Here is a 22,586-nt window from a genome sequence, read left to right as displayed (position 1 = left end):
TTTAGTGGTGGGAGTTTTGTTTTCAGGGTCGTTTATAATAGGTGTATTTGTATTGAGTCTTCCTGGATACCCATTTCCAATACTGCAGAAGCTTTACCATGCAGAGAAGCAGTGATGTACAAGGGTCTCGATTTAGTTATTTTAGTTAATCCTCCATCTTCCTTGGCCTGTACACCGAGCCCAGGTCTGGGGGTATTCAAATAGGGTGGTGAAGTGGCATGAGGGTTGGTGGGGTTATTTTAAACGTGAACCATGATCCGTAAAGGAAACCCTTGGACAAACTACCATGTTGCTGTGACTTTTGTTTGGTCATGTGAGTCAAACCAACAGGGAATTTGACTTTAGTACAAAATAGTTATTTCTGTGCTTTCTATAACAGACACCTTCTTGATATTGAATATTGTGACCACATTATTTATGATTTCTGTTTCCACTGTCCCTGTCCAGCCGATGATAAGAATAGTCTAATGTTGACAGGTAACTGGCCACCCTCAGCAAGATAGATTACTGAAGGTTAAGGAGCACGCAATGTCACCATCAGTTGCGTCATACATTTTAACAGGAGGAGAGAAGCATTCAATATTTTTGACTAGCCTGGAATCATTAATCCATTAATTTGACGTAAAACAGAAGGAACTTGTTGTGCTGCAGCGTAAAGCTAGCTACTGGTGTTCTGTAGTTCACCCCGAGCCTCCTGCTGACGTTCCTCTGCTCAGGGAAAGCAGTCAAGGTCTCCTGCTGGCCCTCATATCAGATGCTGCCTCAGCAGTAGAGTCGCTGCCAGCCCCACTCAGGTTACGCCAACCGGGCCTTTAAACATTTTAGACACCACAAGAAATATGCTCTCCCCTCTCTCTCTCTCTCTCTCTCTCTCTCTCTCTCTCTCTCTCTCTCTCCATTTCTCTCTCTCGCCCCCTCCTATGTGTATGCCCCTCATCTGGAATATACACCTTTGTGGTCACACTGACAGTAGACACCAAAGCCCCTTTTCCGTGTCCCTCTGTGTAATCTGCTGCACCAACTCTCACCGTAAACATGAGGTCACTACTCTTCAATGAACACGTGACTTTGGGAAAATAAATTAGCAGATTTTCTTTGTTCCAGACAGAAACTTGAGTCAATATCATATATATATATATATATATATATATATATATATATATATATATATATATATATATATATATATATCATATCTACATATCTACATGGCCACACATTGACAGAGTACCCCTTCTTGAATGGTTTCCATGGTGGTCTGTTGGCCCCCACATGGAGCCCGGGACTCGGGTCTCTTGTTCTTCAGGAGGTTTAGAGTCGTGGTAGGAGTCCCCTGAGTCCCCCAGACCAACCGAAAGGGATTGAAAAAACCGTATGTTTGTGAATATGTGTCAATCATGGGTCTGTGTGTGTCTGCATTTGGGTTCTATTTAACGTTTACGGGGAAATACCTGTTATGGGTTCATGAAGTATGAGTCAGTGGTTTGCAGTTTGTTAGAAATTTGCCTGCAAGCATGCTAACCAGCCTGGTTAATAATATCCTCCTGCCTGTCTCTGAATGAAATTATAATACTGCGACATGCATGGATGTGTGTGTGCGCGTGCGTACCTTCGTGCGAGTATGTTTGAGGAAGAAAACTGGAATGAGAAAGAAACAACCTGTGTATTCATGGCATGGGTATGTCTCCCCCTGCTGGACAGGTGTGTGTCCCAGCCCTAACATAGCGGCAGAGGCAAGAACTTCCTGTCCTTCTTCCGACAGGGGGCAGTGTGCAGAGCAGCTTCAGACACAGCCAGACACCCCTTCTCACTCTCTATTCACTATTTTTGGTTTTATGTTTCATATTTTCTCTCTGTGTCTCCCCTCTCCTCTCCCTCTCTCTCCCTCGACCCTCCCTCTCTCTCCCTCCCCCCTCCCTCTCCCCCCTCTCTATCTCTCTCTCTCTCTCCCTCTCCCTCTCTCTCTCCCCTTCCCCTCTCCCCCTCTAGTCTCCCTGGCTGTGTCTGCTTCTGCTAACTGTCAGCGCTGGCTGTGATCTGGCTTGACAATCCTTCTTAGAGCGTAACCAATCACTGAGATCAGACCACAGAAGCAGCACCACCTCACAGTGAGAACACCGGATCATGTGATTGGTCTTTGCAATTGGTGACAAGCGAGGTGACTCGTGAGATCCTCTGGTGCTAATTTGAGCACAACCATCTCTGTGAGCCTGTGTTCTGGTGCTGTCCCTGTGGGCTGGTTCGAGTGATTGGTTACTCATCCACTTCCGCCTTCTGCTCCCTCTACCCTGAGCTTCCTGCACCTTTTACTTCAGCCATGTTTGTCTCTCCCCCCTTCCCCCCCGTTCCCTGCTCCCCCTTCCCATTGCGTCCTGGGCAAACCCCCCTGCCCATGTGCAGGGGCACCCCCACCCCCGCCCCCAACACTCCCACCACAGCGCCCCGCCCCACTCGCGGGGGGTCCCGGGGCCCAGGGGGGTAAGGTGTGGCGGGCAGGGGGGCCCATGTCAGTGTGCCTCTCTGTGTCTCGCTCCAGGTTATGGGCTGGTGCAGGACGAGCTCCTCTCACCGGCCTCCATGCAGTACAGCCTGCCCTCGCCGCTGGGCGCCGAGCCCTTCTGGCAGGAGGTCTCCAGCCTGGAGTGCGCGCCCATCGCCACCACCGAGGAAGACACGCTCATGGAGATGTCCGACGTGCAGGTGTGGCCCTCGGGCAACAGCCCCTCCCTGGTGGCCGTGGAGGACTCCTCGCTGGAGTGCAGCCACGCCGACGACCTGGAGGGCACGCCGGGCACGCCCCACGGGGGCCCGGGCCGGCCCCCCAGCCAGGCCAGCGTGGGCGGGGGCGGGGCGGGGCTGAGCCACGGCTCCATAGAGCTGGCCGAAGACGACTCGGAGATGGGCGTGGACTCGCTGAGCACCGCCACCGCCACGCCTGGCTCGCTGGGGGGCACCATTGCCGGCTTCAACGCCAACGGACTGAATCACGGTCAGGGGTCAGAGGTCAATTCGGAGGCTTTGGCGTTTGCGAGCATGAACAGCGAAGATGGAACCAGGGGAGGAGGAAGAGGAGGAGGAGGAGGAGGAAGAGAACAAGGAGGGCCGGGCTCAGAGGAAGGGCTTTCTCTCGTTGCAGGACAGCAGAGGGTGTACGCGCGGCTGAGCGAGTCCCCAGGTCTGAGCAATGTTACGGACCGGAGCGCCGACAGGTGAGTCTGAACGCTGGCATCTGACGGGCGGGCTGTCAAACGCCAAGAGTCCTTCAGGCGGCTCGCAGTGCGGAGTGTAAATTATGTGACTGTAACTGTCTGGTGATTATCACTACTTTCCTCCAACGCTTTAGGATTTATAGTCTCGCTTGCTAAAATATTAGCACCTGTGAAGCAGCTCTCCTGGTTAGCGTGTTTATGACGACTGATGAGTACGGCATTAAGCTAGTGTGTTCCCCTGAAGGCTGTGCTGCAGGACCGCGTGAAACAGTGACGCTCTGTTGGTGTTTGTCGTCCTTGCTAACAAACGGAACTCTTCCCTCCTTCCAATGCCGATGTTGTCCGCGATCCGACTCCCCCCGAAGTGTCCTAACCGTGCGCCTTGTCCCGTCCCCAGGTCAGGGAGTGGAGGCGGTGGATCTTTTCTGTCCTACCTGCAGGAGCAGACAGGGCCCGGCTGGATGCCCGTCACTGACCCCACCCAGGCATGGGTGGGCACCCAGGCCAGGCCCCGGCAGGCCGTAGACGGCGTGGCGTCAGCGGTGCGGGACGCAGACCCGGTGCGCCTGTCCCAGGAGGCCCTGCTGCAGCCGGTGAGGGACATGGGCCACTCGGAGATCCTGAGAGGACACTTCAGAGGCACGCAGCCCTTTGAGAAGGGGCTGGGGTTCCCCCACCGTGTCCCGGACCTGAGGACCTGGGATGACGTCCGCCTCAGGGGCCAGGTGAGAGGACTAACTGAGACCGCATGGCTGTAGAGCTAGAATACAAAGACCTTGATCACTGGCTGTGACATCGGCCAATCACGGAAACACAAGGAAGAATAGCGTGACGCAACACATGAGGACTGTACTGTGATTGGTTGAATTTAAAATGGGAATATCCAACCAGATGCTCGATGATAATGCATATTGTGGCAACACAATAAGAATAGCCTTCCCAGATCTGGGCTGATTCAAGAAACACTACCATGACGACCGGGAAGGTTAAGTCTGGTCAAGGTCAACACATGACCGGCGTTGCCATATGTTCCTCTGTTGAGCGCTGAAGCCCCACCTAGCAGTCACTCTACCATGGACCTAGAAGACCCACCTCAGTTCAAACCATTTCAACTTTTACCCAGTTGATGCTGAGTCCAATCAGATTACAGTAAATAAGCAGCTGTACAGCTGTTTCATTTCTTTGGACATGGTATGTCTTGGTCCAGGGTCCCTGAACCTTTTTCAGGAGCAGCAGTCATTCTGTATTTATATACCGGTCAGTCACAGAGAACTACCTCCATGCTGACTAGACTCCTACCTAGTAGTGGTCTTCTATTAGTAGCTGTATTTTCCCTGTTTTAAAGGTTTGTGCTTAATATTATAATATTACATCGGTAGATAAGATATTTACAAACAGTAATGCAAGCAAATGCTCAAGCATACACACACACACACACACACACACACACACACACATACACACAACCCACACCCAGAAACGTACACAAACACACCGGACCAGGCCCCAACATGGGCATCAACAATCACGTCTTGCCAAATATAGCAGACCTTCTCGCTGTCCCTCTCTGTAATGGGATCCCATCCTGAGCTGTCATGTGTTCCCACCCTGGCACAACGCACCGCACAGGACATGGCCACTGGAAAACTCAAACGGCCACGACCAGGGGGCCATGCTGGAATTGGAGGACAGTGGGTGTCTGTAGGGTTTGCTACCCATACCCCTACCCCTAATCTTAACCCTAAACCAAACCCTACCCCTAACCCGAACCCTAACCCTTCCCCTAACTACCCATGAGGAAGTCTGGCTTTAGCTCGATTCGCTGAGTGGGACCGCTGAGTTCCACTTTGCCACAACGGGGACTGGGGTTTGTGTGTACACGTGTCTGCTATTCCCATAAGCAGAGGGTGTGAGAGTGTGGTAGCAGCATCACCGCTAGCTGCAGAGCATGCAAATGGATATAGAACAAAACTGGAGTGGTAGAGCGACAAAAGTGAGAGAGAGAGAGAGAGAGAGAGAGAGAGAGAGAGAGAGAGAGAGAGAGAGAGAGAGAAATAGTATCCTGCTTAGGTCGTGGCTGTCTGGATTTAGTGTCATGGGCTAGCCATTCCCCCCGACCAACTGGCAGAGGGCAGGAGGGACAGCAGAGACGAGGGCCCACTCCCATGGAATAGCTGCCTCAGCTGGAGCTGGTGGTTGCTTTTCCAAAGAACAAGGCCTGGGAGTACACTTTTATCTACCACCATCACCACTCTCACGGATATAGATGGGAAACTGAGAGGTTGAGATCCCAGCTTGCAGGTACAGACAGGCTTTGAGGGACGGGCGGGTGTTGCTGCTGTTGTGAAGGAGGAAGGTTGGCTTTGTTGGATTGGTGACGAGGAAGAGAAGGGGAGACGATGTGGGCCCTGGTGACCGAGCTGCTGTTCAGCCTGGTGCTGCTGGCCTTCCTGGTGATCAGCTGCCAGAACGTCCTCCACATTGCCAGTGGGGCCGTGCGCTCCGTGCTCTCCTACGTGCACGCTCAGCTTGACCGCCAGCTGGGGGAGGGGGAGGGAGTGGCTGACGAAGAGGAGAACGTGACCACCAGGGTGGTCCGCCGGCGAGTCATCCTCAAGGTACGACGGAGAGGAGGGACCGGCCCGGGGGGAAGGAGCCCTGGTCACACTCTAACATGCACAGTCTGACAGGCACGGATCTGACGTGCACGGATCTGACGTGCGCAGCTCTGACGTGCACAGTCTGACATGCACGGATCTGACGTGCATGGATTGGATGTTTGACGTGAAAGAGGTTTGAAAGGCATTGCGGGTGGTTGAGGATGTGTTGCTTCTGTTTCTCCCAGAGGACAGGGGAGCGCGGGGTGTTTGTACGGGTCGATGTGAAGGTCTGGTCGTGGTTTGGTTCTCGACGAGTTGAGGGGCGTGTTTCTGGCAATGAGCTGACCGACCCTGCAGCCACAAAAAGACCAGGCGCTCCTAAAGGCAGTAGACAGAGCTGCTCCTGTAGCTGACCTCTGTGGTACAGTAGTGGAGAGGCACTACAGACGCCAGACATATCCAGCTGGCAAATACAGGTTCAGCCGTTCAAAGACGGTATTTTGTTAACTGATTGGTTTGGTAATGTGCTTGCGTGAGAGTTGTGTTTGTTTAGTGCGGGAATGGATGCCAAACCTGGCTTGGACTCTGAACCTATTTCTGATACTGGTATTTAACATAGATATTGAGATTATGGCCAAGTTTCCCCAGCTCAGTCATTCTCCTGGCATTCACTAGTTTGCTCCATGGTTCCAGCAGAGATACTAAACCCTGTCGCTGCGGGGCTTTACTCAGATTGTAAGCCCCTTTGCTGTCCTGCTGATCGTATAAATAGAGGAGCGGTGTTCTGCTGAAATGTGAGCATAATAACATCATGATCTGAGCCTCATTATCCACTGTTTAATCAGGCTAACGGCACGGAGGAGAGTATTAGGGGACTCCAGTGATCTCTATTGTTGGTTTAGCATGCTTCTCTGAAGCAGCCCCACGCCTCACCCCTCTGTCTACTCACCCCCATGACGCCTCACCCCCACATGCTAGCAGGCACGGCCGTGGTGTGTAAATACGTACATTCATTACGGGACTATTTAAAGCACTCCTCATTCCAGAGCCCTGATCTGCATTGTGTGCTGAGGCATGTCGGCTTACTTACATCAGCTCTATCAAGCTCTATAACCACACACAAACACACACAAACACACACAGACACACACACACACACACACACACACACACACACACACACACACACACACACACACACACACACATACGTTATACAGACATTAGCACACGTTGAGCATCTGAACTCATGGCCCTGTGGACCTGAGTGCATCCAGAGGAGGAGGTTCAGGTTCGGCCCCAAACCAGGGCCACCCGGCCCTCCGCAGCTAGCCTTCCGGATGTTCTCCGTGTCTGGGCCTGGTCACTTATTGTAGCGGCGCTGTGGTCAAGGCAGCCCGTAACCTGGTGTCTGTGTTGTTGTGTGCAGGGCGATGAGGTGGAGGACCTCGCTGGGGAGCACGTGAGTGAGGAGCAGTTCACGGATGAACATGGAAACATCGTCACTAAGAAGGTTCGAGTTCTCTTGTGTCCTGACGAGACGTCTGTGCTCATCTTCAGCCTTTATACTCTGCAGCTCACAACCTACCCTCACCGTTCTGTTATTCCATCTCTTCTTCCACTCTCTCCATGTTGCCACCTCCGTCTGTACCCCCCACTGCTCATTCTCTCCACCGGACGGGTGTGCATATGTGTGTGTCTGTATGTGTATGCTTATGTGTGTGTGTGTGTGTGTGTGTGTGTGTATGTGTGTGTGTGTGTGTGTGTGTGTGTTTGTGTGTGTGTTTGTGTGTGTGTGTTTGTGTACATGCATGTGTGTGTATGTGTTTGTGTATGTGTGTGTGTTCCCCTGTATGGGTTCCTGTGTGTGTGTGTGTGTGTGTGTGTGTGTACCCGTATCGGACATTGCGTGGCTGCGCGTGTGTTGGTTAGATTGTGCGTAAGGTTGTGCGCCGAGGGAAGGGGTCAGGTGAGGAGGGGGGTCAGGAGGGAAGCCTGGAGGGTTCTCTGGAGGACACCAACGAGATGGAGGGCGACCTGGAGCAGCTCATGAACTACGCCGTCCTGGGTCGCGACAGCAGCAAGGTGGGCCACTGATCCACGCCCCAGCGACCCCCTCCCTGGGACTCACTAACCAGGACCCCCGGTCCCCAAGGAGACCCCCTGCTGGGACTCTGAGCTCCATGTAGGCCAGAGTCCCTAGCGTAGAGCGAGCCCTGAGGCTCCATGCTGCCCTCATTGTGTTTCTAATATTGTCCGTTCATCCTGTTTTTCTAAAATCATTCAAATTAAACGTCAGCCAACCTTCAGGATGGATTGATTGTACGTTCAGGGCTCAAAGGGAAGAGCATGCGGTGAACACGGTTATAGATGTGGTAACGGTTACATAGAGATGGACGTAGAGGTTCGCTGAGTGTACCTGTGTCAAGGTGTGAATGCCGAACCTCCTTTCCAACACAACCATTAAACCCTTTTCCAACACCACCCATGAACCCTTTTCCAACACCACCCATGAACCCTTTTCAAACACCACCCATGAACCCTTTTCCAATCTAGTTGTAGCCCGCCGTCCACCCCATTTTCAACCTCTGCACCCAATCAGTTTTATTTATTACTTTGACCTCTTATTGGAACGACAAAAGCAGTACCAGGGGTCACTAGTCCTACAGTCTCCATGCTGGGCCTCTAATGGTGGATGGTGGACCATCTTGTTGTGATCATGAAAGCCATATCCTCTCTGATTGGAGAGCGTTTCCTCTGAGCTACTAGTCCTAATGAATCTTTGGTCGCTGCATGTAATATGAACCACCCCAGCAGACCCCATGTAACCAAACACCATCCAGAAATACTTTTCAATCAGCCTGGATGATTCACATTGAAAAGGTTTACCAGTTTGAAGGCCAATAAAAAGCGTCCTCATGAAGTTTAGCTGGTCCACTAACTTCACCTGTCACCATTGAACAAAGACACTCTGGGCAAATACTACTGATCCCTGACTGCTTGATCCCAGAGATGTTGCTCATAACGTTTCCCTTCTTCTTCTTCCTCCCTGTCTCTCTCTCTCCCGCCCCTCCCATCCTTTCTGCCCTCGCTCGCCTGCCTTTCAACTCTTACTGCACTCTGCCTCTGTGCTCCTCTTCCTCAATTGACCCCCTCTCCCTTCCTCTTCCTCGTCTGTCCCCCCCCCCCTTCCTCTTCCTCGTCTGTCCCCCCCTCCCTTCCTCTTCCTCATCTGTCCCCCCCCCTCCCTTCCTCTTCCTCATCTGTCCCCACTCCCTTCCTCTTCCTCCTGCCAATGTGTCCTGCTTTCTTTTTCAACCCCTCCCTTCTTGCCATTTCTCTTGGTTGAATCCCCCCCCACCCCCACCCCCTCCCCCCCGACCTCACTAACCCCCCCCTCCCCCCTCCCCCCTCCCACAACCCCCTCTTCCCCTGCCTGTAGCCGGATATTATGGATGTGAAGAAAGGGGCTCAGATAGTGCAGTGTGCCACTCTGCGGCGGGTAAAGCAGTGAGGCAGACAGAGGGGCGGAGCCCTGCAGGTACCAGACCCCCAGCCCCGCCCCGGGCAGCTGTGGACGGGGCTAGACATTTAACTCGCCTCCCGGGTTAAATGCGGCTGCTGAATGTGCCTTTGATGTGATGCTAATGGTATCATGCTAACGTGTTTTATATGTGAACTGTGTTAACTAACTCAGTCCACTAATCGGCCATATATCTGTATCTATATATCTATATATGCTGTAGTGAAAACATGGTAAGGACTAATATCAAACTGCACAAATCCACTTAGAGATATTTTGCTGTTTACATTGTCAATACTGATTTAGTACTGTAGTTTGGCATTGCTATAGATTATATTGTATACTTATTGTAAACAATACTAATTAAGTATCTATACATTAGACTGTAAACTCTTACTCAATTCATTCTAGCATTGATTTATATAGCAGGCCTGTTATATGGAATCTGATAGTTGACCCATAGAGACTTTAGTGAAGTTACAATTATAGTGTGTGTGTGTGTGTGTGTGTGTGTGTGTGTGTGTGTGTGTGTGTGTGTGTGTGTGTTTGAGTGAGAGAGATCTCTTAAAGTATAATGTATATGACCCTCAAGGTCGCTTCCTGTCCTCTCTAACTTTAAAACCATTGCAATCATCAGATGACTCACATTTCGACCCACACAATGTTGAGTGTCCATCACTGAGAGCTCCAGTAACTGGTTCACACTAAGTTAGGGTTCAGTACTGTGAACATAGACAAGACAATGCAGACTTACCACATATCCCTTTAGCTTCAAGACCACCCCGTGATAATACTATCGACTGAAAACTATTTCTAATGACCATACCGGTGTAATTTACCTCTGTTTTGGAGCTTTCCCTTGTCTTCCACAGTGTGGACAATGCACAGTGTTCCAGGTTATGGTTTAGTAGCCCAGATGGTGAGGGGAGAGATGGAGCTAAGGTCTGTCTCGGTGTCGCTCAGAATGGCATCAATAATGTATAGCCTAATGAAGCTTAGAAAGAGCCAGCCGTTTTAGCTAATTCAACTGTTTAATTAAACATAACAGGATCAGAGTGGAAGTGGTGTGATTTCAATGTGGATATAAATGGGCTGTAGTTGGAAAAGGATGGATTGCCTTCTTCTACACCATTCCAAGGGCTTTCCCACAAGCTCCACGGTGAAGATGCTATAGATAGGATGTGAGAGTTCTAAAGAAGGGAAGCAACATTTTGAATCTAAACCAAATAACCTCCCTCCCTCTCTGCTCCCTCTCTCCCTCGATCATCTACCAATGAGAAGTGTTGCATTTCACACACCTTCTATTGAAAGGGAAGATATTTCCCAGGTCTTACAAACATTTCATAAGGCCTGGGAAATGATCAAAGGTCGAAATTACACCGGTAAAATTATCCTGCAAGGCTGTTGTCTGTTAACTGCAGTTTGCATGTGGAGCCTGGGCAGTTTGTTCCTCTCGGGGTTAGGGTCTGCGGGACTCGTCCTTTAGGCTGTCGTGTCTCTCTCCACACACAGGGCTCCCCACAGGATCTCCCAACCTCACCGAAACCATCCTACATAGACACATGACGGACAACGGGGGGTGGCGGAGAGACCTCCTCGGAGGAACAGCGGACACCGACGAAACGTACACACAGCTAGCGGCCACGCTACCATCAGCGCCGCCAACAGGAAGTGGATCTACTGTCGTTTTTTCTTACTTCCTTTTTTTTTTTTAAGAAACTCTAAAAAAAAGAACATGGGGTTCTAGGTTAGACGCATGATTTTTTCGTACAAAAAAAACCAAACCAAACTCAAACAAACAAAAAAAGCAACCAAAACGTGCTTCCTGTTATCTGTTCAGCATGCTGATTGCTGCTGCATGGCCTGTCTTTAGCTACCAGTACAGAGAGATCTAGGGTGGGGGGGGCCGGAGAGGACGTCTAGGCTCTAATGCCACGTAGGGTTCGTCAGACTGGCCCTTTCTCTCCATTACTCTGGGAAAAGAAAAAAATGTGTGTGAATTTGCATAATCTCTAGGCAACAGGTTTGTATCTCTCCATATTCCCGCCGGTCGGACCACATCACAGACCAGTATGCCAAACCACCACGTCCACGTCCCAGTGCTCAAAGTCCAGTACGCTACACTACCACCAAAGGAAAGCTGTGCTGTACATAACCTGGTGTTGGGATGTGTACCTTGTGTTGTTCGTGTTGTTAGGACCCTACACCGTCACCATGCTGCTCTTCAGAACCTGTGGTGTTACTTTGTGTTCATCTGGCTTGTTCCAACCTAACCCTATATATATATAATATATATATATATATACATATATAAGATATATACTATTATTCTATCTACATCTCCTGAACCCTATGTGCACGCGAACAGGCAGACCTCTGTTGTGTTGCTCTGTGTTATTGGTCCTTTATGTTGGTGTCCGGGTTAGTGATTTAAACAAGATGCCACCCTGCACCTTCTGACCGATCATGGTCTGGAAGGCACCAGTGGGCTCCGCCCCCCCGCCTGTCCCTCCCCTCGGACCTCTGAGGGCAGCCTTTTGTAGTAGATGTAGCAGCAGTCTTGTCATCCCCCAACAGGGGGCAGGATTTCACCTCCACTTAGTAGCTTTAATGTCTGACGTGAATCTTGACCTTACAGTAGTAGACTGCTATTAGTACTCATGGAGGTGGTACAAACATATAAAGAATTTCAGCAACTACTGTTGATGTCACTTTGATGTTGGGTATAGGGGGGAATCCTAACGGTTATAATGTAGCTATGATGTGGTCAGGGAGCTGGACCGGGGCTTGGAGGGCAGGAGTCCAACGTGTCTGAGCGCTCGTGTTGAGCATCAATGTTTGTTTTCTTGACAGTTAAGGACAGTCAGTCGCCGATCACTGTGATGAGAAACTGTTATACTGACCCCGTTACTGTGAGCCTGGGAACCTGCTTCCTCGCCCTGGTTCTTGTCTCACTTCCAAACCTTTTAGTTCCTACTTTACTGTCCGACCTTCAGAAGCAATAAGAACTATGAGCGGATGTGTGTGCGTGTGTGTGGCTGCGTGTGATCCCATATCATATTCAAACTTAATTTTCTCTTCTAACCATAGCTATACACTTCTATTAAAAATGATGTCAACACATTACTGTTTATCTAAGGAGCCGTATTGTTTAAGGAACAGGGATAGTTTGAGTTTAACTGTATATCCCCCGTCATGCTGCCCATGGTTTTGCAACATCCCTCATCAGGAGGATGTGTCCTTTATTTACGCCTTAATATCATTCATGCTGAGCTCAAAAGAAGTTGAATGTTTGTTTATTTGCGTGTGCAGACGTACGTGTGTGCGTGACAGAGAAAGCGACACGGACACACAAGAGAAAGGTTTTTTAAGAATCACCAACTCAGCAATGCAATGAGGAGATGGATATATAGCGACTGCATAGAAATATTTTTGGAGAAGAAACTCACGACATACAAGACAGCGATCCACCCAGCATGTTTTTTTGTACATACCAGATGCTTCGGTTTTCCTACTTCATGGACCATCACCTCGTTCTAGTTGCCGCACAAATATGTAAACTCACAAGGACTCAACAACCGCACACCTTCGAGGTTTAGTTCAACTCTGCAGCCAGACATGACATAGAGGAATGTAACTTCACAACATACACGTCTGTAGAACTGCTCGATTCTCCTTTGGAAGATGACTCCTGGCACTCAGTTATTTTACACCCGTGCTTTCCCTTTCATTTGAAACATACTGATTATCTTCTATGACGAGAGAAACACAAGATTGTTTACGGAGTCATTATCTACACCTAAATTGTGTTACTTTTTCTTTACTGCTTCCATGGCTTCTGTTCAAGATATTCTCACATTTTTCTCACAAGCATTTCTTGATTGAGAAATGTTTTTAAATTCTAAGTGTGAATGGGTTTTATTTTATAGGACACTTAACAAAAGTGATAACGTTGGTGGTGCAGATTCATCAAATATATTTTTCATTTTGAAAAATACAATACAATAACAGTCAATACGGTTGAGGTGCACAGTGATGAGGAAAAGTCAACGATTAGCTTTGTAGCGGTTGAGAGCTGGATGCAACACATGTTTTTATTATTATTCTTAGGTCCTGGTTAATAGACTCTGACAGGCTGTGCTCGTCCAATAGGCCACTATGAGATGCTCCTGACTGTAAGATCTGTTGTCTCGAAGGGTGAAGGAGCATATCGTCAACACCATAGAACATATCAACCTCCTCGTGGTTTCATGAGTTGTAGTTCTGAACAGGAGCACCACTCCTGAAGCCAGCCCTGACCTGGAGGTGTGAGAGAGCGTTGAGGACTGAGTGTTTCTGAGAGCAGGCTTGAGGGACGTTTAGTGATCTAACTGTTGGCTCGGTGCACTCAGCAACCAGACTTTCAAGACGACAAGCATTACCCCTCAACACAGCAAAACCTTCCTCAAACTACTGCTGCCCCCACCCAGCTTCTTTTGCCAAATAAGAGCCTCTCAGCCGGGTGTAGGGCTGTCCGCAGGGGTCTGGAACCAGACGCTATCCAGCGGGTCGTACAGAGAAGGCCACAAGTGCACGGAGACATTGGAGCGTCAGATGTGTTAAACCAGAGGAAGAACAACCAACCAAACCTTGCACTTGTGGAATAATGAGACGAAGACATGCATCGAGTTCATGCAAAAATATTATACTGTTGCAAAAACTAGAGATCACATGTATATTCCTTTTAGAATGGATTGAAGATATTATTAACGCAATAGCATATTACTCAATACTAAGGAATGCAACTGCGCACATGCACAGAATATGTTTTTGACATAAAAGCTATATATATATGAAATATATGAAAAATCTCTATATATATATATTTACTTAGAATGCTATGCACCCTTACTTATCAACTGGGATTCTAATTATGTTATGGATGTACTTTTAGCATCATACAGCTGTAGCTACCAGGGACCTGCTCTGGGTAATGCCTGCACCCTGGGGGAATAGGGGCCTTGTGGGGATTTTAACTTGTTGGTTTGCTTTTTTTTATTGGTATGGAGAGTCAAATATGAATAAAAAAATATATATGTGAAAGCCTTTTAATCAAATAAAATTGGAAGACATCTGTTGAAAAATTTACTCTGTACACCAGCTCAACATTTGCAAAATTAATAAAGAAATCAAACAGTTATTATCTGCTTAGCGTGTATGACTGAATGAAACTTGCAAGTGTTCCATAGTCTCTACAATTAACTTTTGTTCATTATTGTATAACCCTTTTAATTATACAATTGAACCGAGAAGTATATTTAGGAATTAGGGGTATATTTATATTTAAGATTAGCAGGAATGTACAAAATACAACTAGTTTAACAAACCTCTAACCCCGGTAGCATGTTCGCATGTTGACGGTGCTCTGCTCCAGCAGGAGGCGCAGTAACTCAACCAAACCTCTAAAGCCGGCCACACACCAGCGCCGAAGCGCAGCGGTGCGCATTTAACGCGCGTCAAAAGCCGCCCCTACCACCAATAGGAAGCGGCGCGCTACAGCACCGTTGTGATATGTTTTGAAAGAAGCAGATCAACAAACTTAGTCGGTATAGGCTACCATAACCAGTTGTCATACCAGTTGTTTTATGACTACATATATGGTCCTGATGCCCATGATCCTCTGTTTGTGCTTACAATGAAAGTCACATTAATTCAGTTACTTTAAGTACTGTCGGGCACTTTGTTTACGGTTTAGTCACTTTACACACTTTATTTACGTTCATTGCTCATTCCTTTTGCATTGTGGAAATATTCATCTAGTGCATCAACAATCTCCATATGTGAAGGACATTGTATCAAGCCGGGATTTACCAAACAGCTTTAAAAAAGCGCTTTTTCAGGGGCGGCGACGCTAGGGAATAGAACAGTAGCGTAAAGCCTAGTTGGGCGTCGCGGCGCGGCGCGCTGCCGCGCGTCTAGTCGCATACTGACGGTGTTCTGCTCCAGCAGGAGGCGCAGTAACTCAACCAAACCTCTAACCCCGGCAGCATGCTGATGGTGTTCTGCTCCGCTAGGGGGCGCAGTAACTCAACTCTGGTTTCTCCTAGTTCCCTATATTCGGTGCATGAAGGCGAAGGAACGTGTGCTCAGGTTCTCCAGATGACCTGACTTCTTCTCATGTTCTGTGTTGTAATGTGACAAGTTGTGCTTCCTGTTACTGTCTGTTTGCACTTTTGAACCAACGGTATTGTATTTATTAGTATTTAGCTGCTCTTTGACGCGGACAACGCTACGCTTTGTGGTGAATCGACACTTGTAGACGGTTTGTTTGGTAGCTGAGGATCATTCTAGTAAACAACATGTCTGAGAGCAGCCTGAAGACCACCTCCAAGTCCATCCCCACCCGGCGGGTGGTGATCAACAGCGCGGACCACATGCCCCAGGTGGACTACTCCTCGACCCCCGGGGGGACCCTGTTCAGCACCACGCCCGGAGGTAACGAACCACTCCGACTGATGACCTCAACTCGAGTCGTCGCCGGTCTCCATGCGTTGATTCCTGTGGTGTCTATGGGAGCCTAGGTGGTGAACTTCCATTGAACGGCTCGGTGTTAATTGGACCGTCCCTGCTGGGTTCATACTTTGGACCAGACCGGGACAACATGGAGAATGAACTTGATGTCAGTTACATCGTTCATATTTAAAGTTTAATCGTAATTGCATTCGTTGAATATCTACTGCTGGTGCCACTAATAATGCACATGGTGGTTTAACCTGTCAGTAACGAATGGTGCTATTGGCCAAACAAGGCAACGTGTGTTTGAAACAAAATAACCCATGATTGGTCAATTCAACCTGTGCGTTAACCAGGGTCTTCTGGTCCCGATCCCGCCCTCCTGGCATTTGCCTTATATGTACTGCGCATGTGCATACGCTTCTGCATGCGCACGCGTACATTTGGTCAATTTACGATGGGTTTATCGGGATTCAGAATACAGAAATGTACACAATGTGTTTAATCATGAACCAATAACATAATTAAATAATTACGTAATAATATAACATAATTATTGCCGTGTACTTATGTGATTTTATTTATTTTTTATATTTTCGGCGTCTTTTAGTCATTTTTGATTTATTTTTTAATGCAATCCATCCAGCCAGTCTTTACCGTCCATTGAATGGATGACAGTAGCTGACAATGTGAAGGGAGGCTACCCTGCTTGGTATGGTTTCTCATTTCAAACGTCGGGCCCCACAATGACCCCTGGGGGCCTGGAATGTTGATTAATCGCTGCTGACCCAACCTCTTTCCATCGAGGAATCCGTATAACCCTTCCTGTGAGTTGGATATAGTGTTATAGTTTGGTTATCTAAAGTTAGGAAATGATAAGTCCTGCAGGAAGTCAGTGTCTCTCACCTGTCAGGTGTGTTGTAGATATTGTTGGTGTGTGCAGGAGGGAGACTGTTAGCCTCTGAATCAGGATCCTCCATTTCCATCAACTGGGAAATGATGCATGTCTAATATTAATGGTGATAATATTGGAGAATTCTAGCCTATATGTGTTTTATAGTAATTATTATTGGTTGTATTATCCCTTTCAAATGGGAATCGCCATGAAAATTAACACAGGATGAAACACAATACATGAACACCAGAAAGGATTGCATATGCTAACCCAACGTTTGCATCTCCCCTGCTCATCCCAAAGGCACCAGGATAATCTATGATCGTAAGTTTCTGTTGGAGCGTCGCAGCTCCCCGGTGGCTAGGACCCCGCCCCGGGGTCTGCCCGACATTCCAGGGGTGACCAGTCCCCCTATTAAAGACAAGGCCCAGAACGGAGAACCTCTCAATAACAACGTCATCAAGACACCTGACAGCAAGGCTGCTGGTAAGTGTTAATGCACATACTCACCGCACGCACACATGCAGATGATGAAGATGGTTTGTTTGTTTAAGTACGCGGCCCAGGACAAGAGGTAGGTTATCAGATGTATCTCCTGGTTTGGATAATTAGTAAATACAGCTTGTTGACTCTGCCAGTTTTCTGCCATTTCTAAACTGAACTATCTGCTGCCCGCTCTCCTCAAGGCGATGAGGCCCAGTTTGAGATGGACATCTAGTGGCCCCTGGAGGGGACCCTGAAGAGGCCCCTACCGAGCCAGGCGACCATCTGGGTCCTGACGGGCCCCTGCCTTCCTCTCCTGCCGAGGCGGGGCCTTCAGCTCGGTTCCTCAGGGCCTCCGTGAGCCCCCAGCCTGGTGCTGGACGGACCGCTTCCTCTGGTCAATTGGAATGCAAACCAAGGACTATCATTCAAGCCTGTTTACTGGCCACACACTTATCTATGGTCCAATTTAAATAAAACGTAAGATGACAGATTTATTTTTTCATTCCAACTGGTTTAGGCACTTTTGAACCTTGCCAGTTGTGACCGGAATATCATTTGTTGATCAGGCTGGTTAAAGGCTTGTTCACATTCAGAGAATGTTTCGGATGCGTTGGTTGATGACATGAACAGAAAAATCACATGGAGTTAGGGTGAGAAAGCATTAAAGGCAAAAAGGCAAACAAAACTTACCTTGTCCCTTGTGTCAATGTCTTCAAGATTAAGAGCCTCAAGAACCTGGGACTTCCCCCTGGATACATTTTCTGCCAAAATATACCCCCAGGAGCCATTCACTTCTTAAAAGGTGTGTTTTAAAACACAAAGAATTAAATGCTTATATCAAGATCAAGATGGATTCCTATGATCTTGAGTCCAATACAAAAGGTGATCAGGAAAGAATTCTGAACAATATTCACATTTTCTGAACAATATTCATATTTTTAGACGCATAACTCCTCAGCCTTTTTACGTCCGGTCATGAAAGTGTGTTCGCTTATCACATCTAAGCTGGGGCTATTCCAGCCTTTGCAATCGTATTCCAACAAAACACATACACACACAAATGACACACAACACTCACCTAGAAAGTGAACCTATGACATTGACCTATGGACATATTCAAATAATAAGAGTATTTAACCACTCGCTGGTCAATAATCAGTAATCTTTAAAACACCAGGGGTCTGGCCCAAAGACCCCTGCTCTGATAACTAGTCAGTGGCCCTTTATGGTAAGAGGTCAATACACACACACACACACACACACACACACACACACACACACACACACACACACACACACACACACACACACACACACACACACACACACACAGTTAAAAGGCCTCTCACTTCCTCTAACAGCAGTTGTCTTGATGACTGTCATGTCCTCAGTACATGTCATATATCACCGGGTAGAAAACAAAAGGTCTGCAGAGGATCCAGTGTTTGCGTAGTCTCAATACACGCATTGGATGTGTTTGAAGTAAGTCTCCTTTCCCCCCCCCCCCCCCCCCCCCCCCCCCCCCCCCCTCCCCAAGAGTCTAATTGGAGGATTTCCCAACAAATTGAATGAGTGTTCAACATTCCTAAATCACAGAGGAGGCTTCGGCTTAAAACAAGCGACTACTCTTATGAAAACAGAAACCAGACATTTCTAAAAATCTACAACCAGGCTTGGTTCTGTCTAGCACTTTCTTGAAGAACAGGAATTTCTGAATCCATTTAAGGGTAAAGTCATTGATATGAATCCACCTGCTAATGAAGCTATTAGCATAAATATAGAGGAGATTAGCCTATCAATCATTTAACAACACTTAGCAGTTACGTATGTTCAAATAAACAAGGAATAGAGGGATTCTCCATAAAGTGACTTACTAGCATATCCTCAAGGGTGAGAGAGAAGAGTTATCCAGTGTATGTTTAATTTGGAAGAATTTACACATTATCTACTGGTTGGAAAGTTCAGACCCTGCAAATGTCCCAACAAGGACAACTATCAAATAAGTGGAGCAACAAATATGCCTTATCCATCATCAAATATCTACCATGTTATATACCTTAACTTCACCAAGTTAACTTCTTTTGTAATTCAACTTTACCAAGGAAGTGTGTGCATGCATATGTGTATTGTAGTCATTGGCTAAGATGACCCCCCCCCCCCCCCCCCCCCCCCCCCCCCCCCCCCCCCACACACACACAGTAGCCGTGCGTTTGAAGTGTGCAGACATTTACTCTTCTCTCTGCCTTATGGCATTCTGCAGGAGCCTGGGTCTGACATCCCCCTCCCCCTCCCCACCATGACACCTCTGTTTCCTGCATTCCCCCACCCCCCTCAAACAAACAAGGCTACTGGTCTTCAGCCTCCTCAACGATGACCTCGTGTTGGTTCCTCATGGCCGTTTGATCTCACCAAACACAGACCCCCTCCCTGTTGTCTAATGATGGGTCTGTGATGGCCCTCCTCAACCGAGATGTGGATTAGAGGTGAAGAGGGCAGATAAACGCTGACCTTCTCAGAGCCATGACTGTTTCTTCACTAGGTTTTCACAATGCAAGCTGCGTTGTCCAATTAAAAGTGTCCTCATGGCATTCTTTTGTCTAAAGTTAGTTATTACAATTATTACACCATATGTTATATATAAATACATCATAATAGAAGCAATACAAAAAAAGCATGATATTTGGTTCCATTTATTTATTTTTTATCCCATTGTTTGTACAAAAATATACATTCACACATACTATAAATATTTAAAAAAATGACATGGAGAAAACTGAAACAGCATGATATAGCACCCAGTTTTATCTTTATATATTTATATATATTCTTTTTATTTACAAAGATTATCATGCTCGGTGCATTACATGAGTTGAATCTGCTGCTCATCAGCCTGTCACCCCTGAGGATCTCTTGAGGTCTCGGTGAGAGCCGCAATCCTCCAACATCATGTCCTCGTGGCGTTGGGGGTCTCAGTGGCAGCTGCACCCCTCCAACATCATGTCCTCGTGTCGTTGGGGGTCTCAGTGGCAGCCGCACCCCTCCAACATCATGTTCTCGTGGTGTAGGGGGTCTCAGTGGCAGCCGCACCCCTCCAACGTCATGTCCTCGTGGCGTTGGGGGTCTCAGTGGCAGCCGCATCCCTCCAACATCATGTCCTCGTTGTGTTGGGGGTCTCAGTGGCAGCCGCACTCCTCCACCATCATGTCCTCGTGGTGTCGCAGAACCACGTCGTCGTCCTCGTAGTACAGCATGGAGAGCGGGGCGAGGCGCGTGGCCACGCAGGACGGGCAGGACACGCGCTCAGGCTGGTGGAGCCGCAGGAGACTCTGGGACAGGACCAACATGTCAGCAACATGGACAACATGAGCCTCTGGGACAGGACCAACATGTCAGCAACATGGACAACATGAGACTCTGGGACAGGACCAACATGTCAGCAACATGGACAACATGAGACTCTGGGACAGGACTAACATGTCAGCAACATGAGCCTCTAGGACAGGACCAACATGTCAGCAACATGGACAACATGAGACTCTGGGACAGGACCAACATGTCAGAGAGCGACAGACAGACAGACGTGGCTGTAGACGGCAGGAGGCTTACCTGCATGTAGGCGTGGTTGGTGGGCTGCAGGGATTCGTCCAGGGGCGTGGGGCACAACCCCTCACAGCGGTAGGCGTTGTAGCGCTTGGGGTGAACGATCCACTCGTCCCAGCCGATCTGCTCGAAGTCCACCATCATGTCCACCCTTCGGCACAGCGCCCCCCCGCCGGCCTCCTGGGGGGCCGCTGTCGCTGCCGCCTCGTGGTCCGCCAGGCGGATCCGGTCCATGCGGTTCCTCTTGTGGCGTCGGGCCTGCCCCCGGGCCAGGCCCACGTACTTGGAGCGGTCCACGGCCCGGATTAGGCTGCGGGCGCCGCTGCCCTCGGCGGGCGGCTGGTGGGTGGAGTAGACGACCATCATGACGCGGCCCGCGGCCGGGTGACGCTTCTGCCCACGTCTCCCTCCTCGTGTTCCGCTGGCTTCTGCATCCTCCTCCTCCTCCTCCTCCTGGGCCCCACTCCCGTCCTCAGCCCCGGGAGGCAGGACCCCGGCTGAGGCCCCTCCGGGCCGGTCGCCCTGACGAAGCCAGAGCGTCAGCAGGGAGGTCACGTCGTACACCCTCCAGGAGGACTGCAGGGTGCTGTTGGGAGAGGCGACGAAGCTGCCCAGGTGGAGGCCCTCCCCCCGGGGACAGGGTCTGGAGAGGGGGCCCGTGGAGCAGCTCTGCCTGGGGGAGTGATAGACATCCACGGTGACGCGGGGCGAGGCCGAAAATGCCGGCAGCCGGACACGGAGCTCCGCCCACTGCACCGGGTCACCGGCGGCGACCGAGGACATGTCAAAGGTGATGGTCCATCTGTCCCCCACCTGGAGGCAGCCTGGAACAAGACAGGAACATGAATGGATGGTTCCGGCTGACTGTGCTTCCACCGTGACGGCTCAAAGAACTCTCAATATTAACCCTCATTAACAAGTTAAATTGTCCTGCTCACATCCCACCTTAGCCTGGAGGAGCAGAGTTTTGAACCCTCAACCCGTCCAGTTGCCAGACAACTCCTTCTCCCTCCGGAGCTGTCACTTCTAGACAAGTGTGGACAAATGTCAGTCAGGGTGGTGGGAGGATCAGGGCAGGATGTGTACTCAACCCCCCCACGCTAAGACGTCTGAGCAGCTAATACACACACCCTGTCACATAAAACAGGGATGGCCCTTCAAAGTGGAATAAGCACTTTGACGCTCGAGGGCAGCAGAGAGGAACGGGTCAGATAAGAGAGATAAGAGCTCAGAACTAAAGCAGGAGTGAAGGATGGAGAGGATCTGGGGTGAAACCCCCTGATCACGGACCAATGTGCCCCGAGTCCTCACTGCTCCTTACAGAGGGTCAATTGAAAGGATTCCAAGTAGCAATGGTTACTTCCAACTAATGAAAGCAGGGAGCAATGTCAAACAGTACACCCTTGCATAACACTGATACTAGTATTTTAAGTAGTACGAAAATACCTAGAAAAATAAGAAACATAAAGAAGCCAAACAAATGTGAGCTCACCCTGTGCCATCAGACTCAGGACGGAGTCAGACTGGGAGGACGGCCGGTTGCGGCTGGTCCCCGGAGCGTCTCCAGCCCCGGGCGCCGCCGTGGGGTCCCCCGTCTGGAAGGAGCGGTACAGCTGCATCATGTACAGAGGGTACGGGACACGGTGGGATGACGAGAGGATCCCGGGTCCCGGGCTGGGGCTGGCGTGGACGGGCCCCTGGGTCAGGGAGAGGGCTCTGGGGCAGAGGGCCAGGAGTGCCCCCGACAAACACAGTAACGCAACCTCCATTTCAGCGGAGAC

At 49.2% G+C, this 22,586-nt stretch overlaps 3 protein-coding genes across 11 annotated transcripts in view; 2 read left to right on the top strand and 1 right to left on the bottom strand.

Annotated features, from left to right (window-relative positions):
• ank1a (ankyrin 1, erythrocytic a) overlaps positions 1 to 14,451 on the top strand; it is a 56,050-nt gene extending 41,599 nt beyond the window's left edge. For 4 of the 9 annotated variants that reach the window (XM_079740015.1, XM_079740014.1, XM_079740011.1 and 1 more), the window contains exons 38-43: positions 2,537 to 3,209; positions 3,607 to 3,934; positions 7,239 to 7,322; positions 7,742 to 7,894; positions 9,252 to 9,350; positions 10,845 to 10,908. In XM_079740015.1, coding sequence (XP_079596141.1) covers positions 2,537 to 3,209; positions 3,607 to 3,934; positions 7,239 to 7,322; positions 7,742 to 7,894; positions 9,252 to 9,323 — 1,310 coding nt within the window. In that variant the 3' untranslated portion in view covers positions 9,324 to 9,350; positions 10,845 to 10,908. Of the gene's footprint in view, positions 1 to 2,536; positions 3,210 to 3,606; positions 3,935 to 7,238; positions 7,323 to 7,741; positions 7,895 to 9,251; positions 9,351 to 10,844 lie in introns of all 9 variants that reach the window. The other 5 variants (XM_079740017.1, XM_079740016.1, XM_079740013.1 and 2 more) reach the window with 3 other exon arrangements.
• Positions 14,452 to 15,436: 985 nt separating this feature from the next.
• Positions 15,437 to 17,862, top strand: eif4ebp1 (eukaryotic translation initiation factor 4E binding protein 1). The gene is made up of 3 exons (XM_079740179.1): positions 15,437 to 15,806; positions 17,023 to 17,205; positions 17,406 to 17,862. The coding sequence occupies exons 1-3, from the start codon at positions 15,671 to 15,673 to the stop codon at positions 17,435 to 17,437; spliced, it is 351 nt and encodes a 116-aa protein (XP_079596305.1). The 5' UTR covers positions 15,437 to 15,670; the 3' UTR covers positions 17,438 to 17,862.
• Positions 17,863 to 20,000: 2,138 nt separating this feature from the next.
• Positions 20,001 to 22,585, bottom strand: spaw (southpaw). Its single transcript, XM_079740126.1, has 3 exons — positions 22,298 to 22,585; positions 20,812 to 21,629; positions 20,001 to 20,531 (listed from the first exon to the last, which is right to left on the bottom strand). Exons 1-3 carry the CDS (start codon positions 22,572 to 22,574, stop codon positions 20,379 to 20,381), a joined length of 1,248 nt encoding a protein of 415 aa, XP_079596252.1. The 5' UTR covers positions 22,575 to 22,585; the 3' UTR covers positions 20,001 to 20,378.
• Between the last annotated feature and the right edge of the window lies 1 nt (position 22,586).

The sequence above is a fragment of the Pollachius pollachius genome, assembly GCF_949987615.1.
Source record: "Pollachius pollachius genome assembly, chromosome: 1".
Taxonomy (NCBI): Eukaryota; Metazoa; Chordata; class Actinopteri; order Gadiformes; family Gadidae; genus Pollachius; species Pollachius pollachius.
Note: the sequence above shows the minus strand (reverse complement) of the source record. Positions and strands in the feature narration are given on the sequence as shown.